Source organism: Symphalangus syndactylus, chromosome 4 (assembly GCF_028878055.3).
Source record: "Symphalangus syndactylus isolate Jambi chromosome 4, NHGRI_mSymSyn1-v2.1_pri, whole genome shotgun sequence".
NCBI classification, from domain to species: domain Eukaryota; kingdom Metazoa; phylum Chordata; class Mammalia; order Primates; family Hylobatidae; genus Symphalangus; species Symphalangus syndactylus.
This window is the reverse complement of record NC_072426.2, coordinates 86,161,449-86,174,047: the sequence shown is the minus strand read 5'-3', so window position 1 is coordinate 86,174,047 and position 12,599 is coordinate 86,161,449. Positions and strand designations below refer to the sequence as shown.

The window sequence follows — 12,599 nt, the reverse complement described above, 5'->3', positions numbered from 1 at the left end:
TGCAGGAAGTCAGGGACCCCAAACGGAGGGACTGGCTGAAGCCATGGCAGAAGAACATAAATCGTGAAGATTTCATGGACATTTATTAGTTCCCCAAGTTAATACTTTTATAATTTCTTATGCCTGTCTTTACTGCAGTCTCTGAACATAAATTGTGAAGATTTCATGGACATCACTTCCCCAATCAATACTCATAATTTCCTATGCCTGTCTTTACTTTAATCTCTTAATCTCATCATCTTCATAAACTGAGGATGTATGTTGCCTCATGATCCTGTGATGATTGTGTTATCTGCACACATTGTTTGTAGAGCATGTGTGTTTGAACAATATGAAATTTGGGCATCCAAAAGGAATAGGATGGCTGCGATTTTCAGGGAACAAGGGAGATAACCATTGGGCCTGACTGCCTATGGGGCCAGACAGAACAGAGTCGTATTTCTCTTCTTACAAAAGCGAATAGGAGAAATATCGCTGAATTCTTTTTCTCAGCAAGGAACAGCCCTTAGAAAGAGAATGCATTCCCAGGGGTAGGTCTCTAAAATGGCCACTTTGGGAGTGTCTGTCTTATATGGTTGAAGATAAGGGATGATATAAGCCCCGGTCTCCTGTAGTACCCCCAGGCTTATTAGGATTAGGAAATTCCTGCCTAGTAAATTTTAGTCAGACAGGTTGTCTGCTCTCAAACCCTGTCTCCTGATAAGATGTTATCAATGACAATGCATGCCCAGTGAGACATGAAACTTCATCAGCAATTCTAATTTCACCCTGGTCCTGTGATCTCGCTCTGCCCCCATTTGCCTTGTGATATTTTATTGCCCTTGAAGCATGTGATCTCTGTGACCCACACCCTATTCGTACACCCCTCCCCTTTTGAAATTCATAATAAAAACTTGATTGTTTTGTGGCTCAGGGGGCATCACAGAACCTGCCAACATGTGATGTCTCCCCTGGACACCCAGCTTTAAAATTTCTGTCTTTTGTACTCTTTCCCTTTATCAGACCGGCCAAGACTTAGGGAAAATAGAAAAGAACCTACATTGAAATATTGGGGACTGGTTCCCCTGATACCATTGTATTCCAGCCTAGCCAACAAGAGCTAAACTCCATCTCAAAAAAAAAAAAAAAAAACTACACACCGATATCCTTTATGAATATAGACACAAAAATACTGAATGAAATACTAGCAAACTAAAGCCAGCAGCTGACTAAAAGTGGTATACACCATGACCAGGTGGGACTTATCCCAGGAATGCAAGAGGAGTTCAACATAAGAGATCAATCAATGTAATGCACCACATTAGTGAAACAAAGGGAGAAAACATATTATCATCTCAATAGATGCAGAGAAAGTAGTTGACAAAATTCAACACCCTTTCATAATAAAAACATTCAGCTAGGAATAGAAGGAACTTCTCAAAAATAACAAAGAGCATTTATGAAAAAATCCATAGCTAACATAGTCATTGGTGAAAAATGGAAAGCATTCCCCTTAAGTATGGGAACAGAACAAGGATTTTCACTGTCACCACTACTAGTCAACGTTGCACTGGAAGTCCTAGCCAAGAAAATTGGACAAGAAAAAGATATAAAAGCATCCAAATTGGAAAGGAAGAAGTGAAACTCTATTGTCAGATGACATGATTCTATATTTAGAAAATTCCACAGAATACATACACATATACACATACATAAACCTACTAGCCAGGCATGGTGGCTCACACCTGTAATCCCAACACTTTAGGATGTTAATGCAGGCAGGTTGCTTGAGCCCAAGAGTTCGAGACCAGCCTGGGCAACATGGCAAAACCCCATCTCTACAAAAAGTACAAAAACTAGCAAGGTGTGGTGGCTTACGCCTGTAGTCCCAGCTACTCAGAAGGCTGAAGTGGGAAGATCACTTGAGCCAGGAGGTGGAGGTTATAGTGAGCCAAAGATTGCACCACTGTACTCCAGCCCTATCTCAAAAGCCAGAATCTAAACAAACCTAGTAGAGCTGATTTTAATTCAACAAAATTGCAGGGTACAAAGTCAACACACAAAAATCAGTTATGGAAATATACATGTTAAGATGGCCAACTAGATGCAGCCAGGTGCAACAGCTGCCACTGAGGGACTGATTTGACTGGTACACTCCTAATGGATCTTCAGAGGGAAGGCACTGAGAGTGGATGGAGGGAAGACACAGAAGCTCAGCTAAAGGGGGAGGAAGATGGGAGGCACCCTTTCATACAGATGAAATAAAATCACTTAAAATAATCAATTAGATTTCAAGTAGGAATTTGAAAAGTACTATCATCATTTTCTTTATAATAAAGAATGTGACATGATATTTAAAGAAAATTATTTTTAGAAGTGTTCAATTCCACTGGCAACACTATCAGGCAAACACCCTAAATTTTCCGTTGTTCAGGTTGCAAAATGTGAGTATTTCCTAAATTTGCTGTGAACCCTTAGGAATAAAGCAGAACACAATTTTCAAAATAAAAATGAACAATTTAATGCATTTAAATAAGTTTCCTAAAAATGATATGTTAATAAAATTCAGTACTAAAATATATAAATCCTAAATAAATTTCCATTTCAATACTTCCTTTTCATAGTTCTGTTTTCTCCCTCGGTATAGAAACAAACTGCATGTATGCAGTTCAATTCCTTAGGCATTTATGATTCGTTCATCTTAATTTAGAAAATATCAAGGCCATGCCTGGGAGCAGAATTAGGGCATTATTTGTCTCTCGACAGTGTGTTTTTAAAATTGTTATGAATAAATAAATTGACAACATCCTTTCTAAGGTGTACAGACATTTTCAATCAATAATGCACACTATCAGGACATAAAATCCCGTACCTTTTTGAGAAATCCTAAAGTTTTCTTCAGGGAATGGATTTACACTTAGGCTTTATCATCTATCCTACACTGACATTTGGGGGCTGAATTTGTCGAGGTGACAGGTGCCTCTATACAGCCGCAACCCAGATTGATCCTTTCACTACTACGCCTTGAGCAAAAGTCTTAAGTTACAGGAGTGAATTAGTGCCTTCTCGTTTCCTGCACCCTTTATTTCATGACCTAATCCCATGTATAGGACAAGTAAGAGTAGTCAGTTCATACTGATCTCAGCGGTTAGCAATATAAACAGATACTTGGCTCACAGGGCATAACTTACACATTTACTAAGAAAATGCTCAAAACAATTCATTGAAGTTTTTCTATACACACTTTCAGGGATTTTAATGAGTACTTGCTTATAAAATATTGACAACCTTAATCATAATTTTAAAGTGGTAAAAACTAACATGCAATATATCAAGGAAACAATACCTCAAACTGTTTTCCCAGAATATACTTTACAAATTACCAAAGCAGATAACTGACCACATTTCCTTTTTAGTTTACCTCGCTAGTTCTTTGAAATTCTATTGACCAGTAGCTCTGTGAATAACTGTTTCAAAACAGATGGGATGAACATCTGGATAACACAACATACATATATTTTTTCTATCAATAGCCTCACTGATGTGAGGAACATCTCCTCCCACACACACCGCCCTGTGTCTCATCTAATGTGTTAACACTTTGGATAATGAAAACAACAGAAGTGGATACTAAGTATCTTATTCAAATTAACTCAAATCTGAGTGCAAATGTGGAAGTATCCATGCAATTCGCGAACTGCTGCCCGAGCCTGTGTTTTTAACAGCAGTGTTTGATGGTGTTGGCACTCTTGATCATTTTTCCTTTTGAAGTTACTGAGTTCAATGATCCATCCTTTGTGTTTATTTATCAGGACTATGAACATCACAAACAATTTAAGATGTTTAGAATTAAATGTTGATTTATGTCTCTCAGCTCATAGTGCAATCAAATTGGAAATCAAGACTAAGAAATTCACTCAAAAGCCTACAATTACATGGAAATCGAATATCAACTAGTGATAACAACATATATATTATATATAATATATATATTTTATATATATTATATATATATATATATATATGAACCAAGAGCATTATGTGGAATCCAGCCAGAAACCCCTTACCAGTCTAACTGATTTCAAGTTCAGTGTCAGATTTGCTATGTTGGAAAAGTAAAACACATTCATTCAGTATACATCAATAGCAACATGCCTACTTAAAGAGAGAATTTACCATTATGAGAGAGATCATATAACTGTTGATTCTTCTTATCTATTTTTTGTAATACTTCTGATTAGATCACTTTCATTTTCATGTTTTTTTCTGTGTGTATATAAAAGGATTTGGTTTTCATTTAATCTTTGAATAGTTCCAAAATTTCCTCATAAATGCAGTTTCCAAAAGAACAAAATTATGCAAATAAACATTACACCTGCAGTTTTGTTTTGTCAAATTTGGGAATGAGACGTCTCTGGTGAAAGGAAATAAAAGGTTAGCCATTTTTAATTTCCAAAATGATCAGTCCTTCACTATTCATATCTCATGTGAACTACATAACATCAATGCTGTCACAAAAGCAGGGTAGAAAAAAGAGATCCTCTTAGCTTTAATTCAGTAGTGGGAAAAGTTCCTGGAATATGTTTTTCCTCCCTCTGGAGTACTTCAGTTTTGCAAAACATGTATTTTATAATTCTTAATTTACATTCAACAACAATGCTCTCTCTGATTTTCAGAGTTTTTCCAGTTTCTCTGATACTTCAAAAAGTTTTGGTGTCATTTTATAGTTTAAAATAAGTGGTTCTCACTTCATTAGAAAGAAACAGGATGCCTTGAAAACGATGTGGCCAACCTCTAGAAATGAAAATTATTATTGCTTAATAATAGTAATACCTAATATATGTGGGGGCAGAAGCCTGGCTGAGCATGTATATACATCAATCATTTAATTCTCATAGCCTTTAAATGGCCAAACTAAGTCTTGGAGATATTAAGAATTTTTTCTAGAGTAATATAAAACTAAATTTCTGAAAATCTGGCACATTTTGTCAATCCTGAAGAATACAGAATAACCATTTATGTATTCACCTATTCAATTATTCAACAAATGTTTCCTGGCAGACTAGTAAGTAGTAGGCTTAGAGTTAGACATGGGAATACAAACTGAAATAAATTTTGATTCCTGCCCTCAAGGACCTTACATCCTAGTTTGGAAGACAGACTATTAAATAAACATACAGTGTTAAGATAGATACTTACAGCCCCAAGTAGTGACATAGGATCCCTGAAGAATATGAAATTGAAATTATTTTCTTCTAATTAATAAACATTTATAACAGTAACAGAGTAGAAAGCACTTGGCAAGCCTAGACAAATAATACTTATTCTGTTTTTATGGTACCAACATAAAATAAGGGTAAAATCAAGATAAATATTTTTAAAAATAATTATGTAATATAGTAATTTCAAACATTTTCCTGGAATTGAGCTTTTATTTAGGATTCGTGCAGGTGCAGCCAAATTGCAACTGTGCTCATTTAAGGGTCCCAATTTGCAGCAATGATACAAAAGCTCAATTCTGATCACAGTGATATCAAAAGATTGTTCGTGTTTCAAGAAGCAAAACTGAGTCTGATAAATATATACTCAATAACTGAAATAAATAGAGTCAGTATTTCAACTGAATGACTGGCATCCACTTTCTATCTAATGAAAGGTCAACATCAATTATTAAATGCTAAAAATTACTACTGGGAATACAAAATGAAAACCTCTTCCAAAGAAATATGAAATTTAAATCTGGCGAATTTATTTAAAAGGGCTTCAAAGTGTAAAAACAGAGCCTTCTCTCTAGATAAATACTTTTGATAAGTAATTTATCTTCTTTATAGAACAGACAACCAAGACAACTTTTCACACATTGGTGGATGTGCTCTGAATGCCAAGCCAGGCACCACAGACATTAGTACCAAAAGGGGAAGTAAGAAATTTACTGTCTATACAAAGACTTTGAGAAATGTCCCATGTAGGCGAACAATAGTGCTACTTTTAGTTTCTCATCATTAATGCTGTTAACTCTATATTAAATTCTGTGCTGATGAAAATTTAAAAAAAATGTATGTTAGTATTGTTTGCTTACACTCATTTATTACAGAGTGCTATAGTTTCTATTTGCAATTTTGTCTTTTCTATAAAATTGTCAGTTTCTTGAGAGCAAAAACTGGTTACTACAATGACCAGTATATAGTTGGTGCTAAAAACACATATGTTGAATAAAATTGAATACTATTCCTAATTTCAAAGTATATTGTATGTGTTATGATTTACTTAAAAAACAGACAAATTGCCAGTTTCATATTCACTATCTTTATTGATGGGTTCAAGTCTATGAAATTTTGCCTATCATATACCCCAAAACACAATAAAGCAGCTTCAAGGACATTTTAACACACTTAAGAAAAATACAAAAAATTGGCCGGGTGTGGTGGCGGGCACCTGTAGTCCCAGCTACTTGGGAGGCTGAGGCAGGAGAATGGGGTGAACCAGGGAAGCAGAGCTTGCAGTGAGCCGAGATCACGCCACTACACTCCAGCCTGGGCGACAGAGCGAGACTCGTCTTAAAAAAAAAAAAATATTGTGTTGATGTCGAGGATGATGATGATGATTAGTGTCAATCTCCATTTACTGAAATACACCTTGGTTTGATGTCCTGTGCTTGGGTGCTTTATATATGTGAATTACATCCTTTTATCACCCTTTACAGACAGAAACCAAAGCTCAGAGAAATTAAACAACTTGATCCTTGCTGGTAAGGGAGTGAAATAGAATTAAAGCTCAGTTCCATCTGGTTCTGTATTCTTTTCTTTACCATCAATTCTCTATAGCAACAGTTATTGAAACTAGAAGACCAACCTCACAGCCTCTCTCTTACATACACATTCTCCGTGCTTAAATCACAGGCTCTCTCCACCGTCTTTTTACATTATCTATCTATCTATCTATCTATCTATCTATCTATCTATCTATCTATTTCTCTATCTATCATCTAGGTATCTATATATCTATATATCAACCTTCCTATTATCTGTATGTATGCCTATCTCAGTCTCCCTTTCTGTCTCAATCTCTCAGACTTTCTATCACTATATCCCTTTCCCTATCTCTTTACGTTTTTTTGTTTCATTTTGCTTATTATTTGTCTTCCTGGCAATCTGTCTATTTCTGTCTTTCTTGACCCTGTGTTTTCCCTGCCTGTCTGTCTCTCTGCTTCTACCTTTCTCTCTCTCTGAACCTATTTCCACTTCTCTCTCTTTCTGTTCTTTCCTAACTGCATATCGCAGTTTCTCTTTCTGTTCCCTTTCTTTGTCTTATCTTTGACTGTCTCTAACTTTCATTATATTTTTTCCTTGTGAGTCTCTCGTTTTCTTTGTGTGACTATCCCTGTATCTCTCTTTGAGTTTCTATCTCTGTGAATATCTCTCTGTGACTTATCTGTGTCTGTCTCTGTCTCTCAGACAGAGATGTGTGGTTCTAAAGTAATAAAAACCTCTCATCCAATTTTAATGACCCTTCTCTGGATTCCAGTGGTGTGCTGCAAAGTTAAAGAAGTAAGTCCCTTAAATGATAAAGCAAAAAGAAAAGTCACTGTTCTTGGATAAACAATTTGCATTTCCATAAGGATTCAGTGATGCAGAATCAGAAAAAGCTCATTCTGACACCTCCATGAAAACAACAAGGAGAGCATTCATTAGCTGGGCTTCCTTTTGAATGATGACTTCATCGCACACACTGCTGGGAGGTCAGGAAACACTGCTTAATTCTATCTGAAACTCGCTCTTTCACTAGGCATGAGAATGAATGACTTTTCAAAATAATAGGAACTAGGCTGGGTGCAGTGGCTCACGCCTGTAATCACAGCACTTTGGGAGGCCGAGGATGGCGGATCACGAGATCAGGAGATAGAGACCATCCTGGCTAACATGGTGAAACCCCATCTCTACTAAAAATACAAAAAATTAGCCGAGCATGGTGGTGGGCGCCTGTAGTCCCAGCTACTTGGGAGGCTGAAGCAGGAGAATGGTGTGAACCCAGGAGGTGGAGCTTGCAGTGAGCTGAGATCGCACCACTGCACTCCAGCCTGGGCCACAGAGTGAGACTCCATCTCAAAAAAAAACAAAAAACAAAAAACCAAAAACAAAACAAAACAAAAAAACAACTAATAGGAACTACACATCTGCCATGGCCTGAGAACGCTTACACTCAAAAGCCATACAGAAAGTTACACTCCTATCAATTTCTTATCCATCAAGGAGCACAATAAACAAGCTTTGAACTTTTCCATTTACCAACTTGAAGGAAAGAGATGCTTCATTTTCTTTAGTTTCTTGAAATAATGACTGCTTTTGCCTCTTACATTTATAGCCTCAATCGCCATGATCTGATATTCAAGGGTGAGTGCAACCTTTAAACAACTTATGATATAAAAAGAAATTTGTCCATTACAGTGCTCAGAAACTTTTACTCTTTAGGTGGAAATTATTTTGTTGCTGTTATTGTTGACACACACACACACGTGATCATCTTAGGAAGTAATTGGTACAAGATTAAAAAATTAATTGTATTTTAAATTATTTAGCAATTTACAGGTTCCTTATTCATTTTCCTGGTTTCATTTATAAGTTGTGTATTTTAAATGTGGACACTGAGGAACAAATGTTTAGGGGGTGTGCTGAGGTTCTCAAGGAAAATAATTGTTGTCCTTGGGCCAGAATATGATGTTTTTATGCTCCTTATGTTAATAAATAGTGCACGTGTGTGTGGGGGCAGGGCGAGGATAGGGGGTGGTCCCTCTTACTCAATGTGACTGACTTTTAGGCTGAGACTAAGTCACATTCATCTGCATATTTTTCCAAGTCTCTTACTTCAGTTTATACATCACAGTTGGAAATTGTACTTTAAGGTCAAGCTACTCACGCTCACATTCAAAATTACCTCCTACCCCGCCCCTGCCATCCATACATGCAACGAATTAATATGTGCATTTGGAATTTCTGTGTGTATTCTCGGTTCTTGTTACCATCTCAACCTAAGTGGTTCCAGTATTCAATTTAAATAAATGTTACAGTTTCTGAGTGCCTTACACGGCTGGAATTTGTATAGCGACTCTATCAAGAGAACATAATCTGGCCATAAATTACTCACATTAGCTTTTTTTTCCTTACTCAAAATTTACTATGAGCACTAATGAGCAGCCAGACTTCCTTCCAATATCCTTGGATGCAATTGAGTGATACTTGAGTCTGAAACTAATAAATGAAGCCCACAGGTCATTGTTAGTTTTGAATCCACATTCTGTCATACTATGGCGTTAACAACAACAACAAAATCCCACTACAAAAGAAAATATATCAAACTTCAAACAAAGTTTTAGTTGAGAGTAACAAAAATAGCTTTTGGATGCCATCCCTGACAAGTAAAACTATCTTTTCAATATTATAATTGTATAGTCTTATTTTGCATGTGAAAACCACAGATACACAGAATGACAAAATGGTTCTAGTTCACAAGTGATCCCGATACTAAGAACTATTTTAAAAAATGGAAAAATACAAACAAAATGACTATGACTAAAACCCACTCTTAAAATAGAGTCCGAAGTAAAATTAAACTTTTAGATAATAAACATGATCATTTTATGAAGTAGTGTGGTCTCTTTGTTTAGATTATTATTTCTGCTAACTTTTCCATGGGTTGAGATCCTGAGTGAAACTTAAAACCATGTATTTCTCCCAGCATTAGGGCTACAATAAAATGTAAATGTATACGGGGGGCTTCTGTGTTAGGAAAAAGTTGATATAACAGCTGGTTTATGAAAAGCTATTGTTTTACACCATTTAAGTAGCAAAAAAATTCTTATAGTCTGAAATTGTATCTGCACATTTAAAGAAAGGGGGAGTACACTCATCTACCCAATAAAGTGGTCACATTTAGGGAATTACTTTATAATTTTTGGTTTTACATTTTACTATTATTGAAAAGGCTCATAATTTGTCTAGGGAGTAAAAGTCCTCTTGATAAAGTGATAACACAAAGGAATCATTAATTCCTCAACATGTATTTGCTTGACATACGTTTTGTGATCAAATAATAATAGTGATTTCCTTCGATAAAAAATAATAATTACCTTTTGCCTTTAATTTCAAACATAAGCTGTGAACCAAATACTGGAGAATTTTTGCAAGTGGCAGAAAAAACAATTTATGTCTGCTTATCTGCTGTGAAAGTTGTATGATAAAAAGATACAACACATACTATGCAAAATTTAAATGTGAACAAATTAAGAACAAAGTTGTAATGGATATTTATCTTTCACTGAGGTATTTTTTAAAGCATAATTATTAGTGTTTTTTAAAAACTATAGTTCAGATACTTATCAAATATTATTAGTGGGTATACTATATTTTTAAAAATTTCCTAGAAAATGAAATGTTTTATTTAAATCTTTTTATGAATAATATTCAAAACTTCATGCCATAATTTTCCAGAGAAGTTGCTGACACTTAGGTAGCACAAACTCTAACCTGTTCAGGTTCTTTAATGATTATGTTTAGGGGTAATTTTTGTGGCAAAGTTGTAGGGATTCACATTCCCTGTTCAGCACATAATTGCAACAGCTGAGGGGTTAGGAAGTCACCACTCAGTGGAATTTGGCACCCATTAGCACTTTTATTTCATGGGAGAATGAGTCCACAGTCAAGGGGATCAAGTTGCTGAAACTTGAAAACACGTATGTACAGATACATGCACTCACTTACACTTGGCCACAGCTTAAGCAAACTAAAGAAACTAATAGTAAAGCCAATTTTCCGTGAAAAAAACAAGTTCACATGAGTATATACAAAAAAAGCTTAATACCTGCTGTGCAAACCACAGAAAGCATTTTGTGCTCAAAATATGCCACTGTTACAGATTTTTTGTTTCTCTAATGTTAAGCAACATAATAACTTAAGTATTTGGTTACTAGATTTGACAATTGGCTCTTTTGTGAAAGCAAATGAGTATGACTTGGAGTTAACCTTACAGGAGGCCATTATATTATACTCTAGTTAACAATGGCTTTCTGCATACGTGTTACAAGTCCACCAAATTGATGGCCATCTGTGCGTACTAGAGACACAGAGTACCAACAGACTGAACCTGAAACTTGTTATTCAGGGCCCACTTACTCTACAGCTACCAAAGTATATTTTTTAAAGTAAAGGCCACAGCACAAAGTGGGAAACCTGTTAATACTATCTAGCATTAATTCCGTATTAGAAGGATAAAGTCGACCCAGATTCAAATTCTAAATGGTTAATGTTCCCAGATACTTACAAAAAGAAGTAGATATTCTAATAAACTAAAACATCTGCAGTAAAAATATCAGTATACTCACAAAATTAAAAATACTGTTCATTGTGTTGCAGAATTAGCTACTTTAACTCAACTGCCAACTATAACCTCCAGCAACAACCACTCATAAAACAAATCATCAATATTTGCACATACAAAAACAAAACATGTCAATTCTGATGCCATTTTTCTATATTTTGTCAGGGAGAAGGGAATAAAAAAAGTGGCTGAGGATGAAAAATTCTTTTAAATAACAAACCAGAGTTGTTATTCAAAAGCTTGTGTCTTTGTAAAGATTACATTGTCATCTAAACAAAATTATAATACCAGACAGTAATCAGGAAGAATCGAAGGACAGGCAGTTGTGTTCACCCTTCCAGCAAATAATCACTTGCACATCATTACTACTCTATTCTTTCAACAAGCATGACAGAAAGTAGCATCGTGACAGAGATCATTGTACTGAAAGAACGTCTTAACTTTCTCTGTGGTTCACTGCTGCCTTAAATTTGAAAAAAAATAAGAGAAGGGCTGGGGAAGAACTTACTTGCGATTTGAAGTTTCATCTTTAGTCCATGTAAGATTATGCAGCAAGTTTTCTTGCCAAGGCTGCCTCTTGCACATACCTTTAAAAAGAACCAATGCTCATAATCCAGTTCCAAGACGACTCATTCACACGTTCCACCTCTTGTTTCTGTGAGGCATTGATATCCACTCTCATATCATCAAGAAAATGTCACTAGGAAAATTTTTTAAAAAGCAGAACACTTCAGTATGTTAACTCAGAAAGCATACCATCATTCTCCACGTTCTGAGACGTATGCTACCTGCCTTAGTTATCACAAGCGACTAACTCTAAGCTGCTAGCAGGACTCTGTCTGCCCTCTATCTGTCGCTATTAGCTCAGCACGTTGATTCAGTGGCACTGAAGCAACAGCAATTAGCTATCTTGCTTCTCTCAGCACATACAGGAGACAGCTGAGTGCGCTAAACCACACACTGACTGGTGAGCGCTTTGCACCAATTAGTAGCAGGTGCTACAGCTCAAAAGACAAATTGATGTCCACTGATCATCGGTACTGGCTGCTTTATTGTACTGTGTTCGTCAGCCTGTCTGATGATTCTCTGTTCTGTTTTGAGTGGTTGTTTTTACTGTTTTACTTCATCAGTACTAAGAAGTTTAGCAGCTTACATTCAATAACAATATCATTGACAAGACAAAATAATCTCTTAAGCTTCTTTTATCATTCTCTCTCTCTCATTAAATATACCCTCTTATACAAAGCCCT

General features: G+C 35.9%; 1 protein-coding gene across 5 annotated transcripts in view; it reads right to left on the bottom strand.

Annotated features, from left to right (window-relative positions):
• The window catches only part of LOC129480896 (shieldin complex subunit 2), a 146,513-nt gene extending 134,301 nt beyond the window's left edge, over positions 1 to 12,212 (bottom strand). Inside the window, exons 1-2 of one of the 5 annotated variants that reach the window (XM_063638104.1) lie at positions 12,106 to 12,201; positions 11,858 to 11,936 (exon numbers count right to left, since the gene is read on the bottom strand). In XM_063638104.1, the coding sequence (XP_063494174.1) occupies positions 11,858 to 11,936; positions 12,106 to 12,111 (85 nt within the window). In that variant the 5' untranslated portion in view covers positions 12,112 to 12,201. Of the gene's footprint in view, positions 1 to 11,857 lie in introns of all 5 variants that reach the window. The other 4 variants (XM_063638096.1, XM_063638085.1, XM_063638105.1 and 1 more) reach the window with 4 other exon arrangements.
• Positions 12,213 to 12,599: the final 387 nt, after the last annotated feature.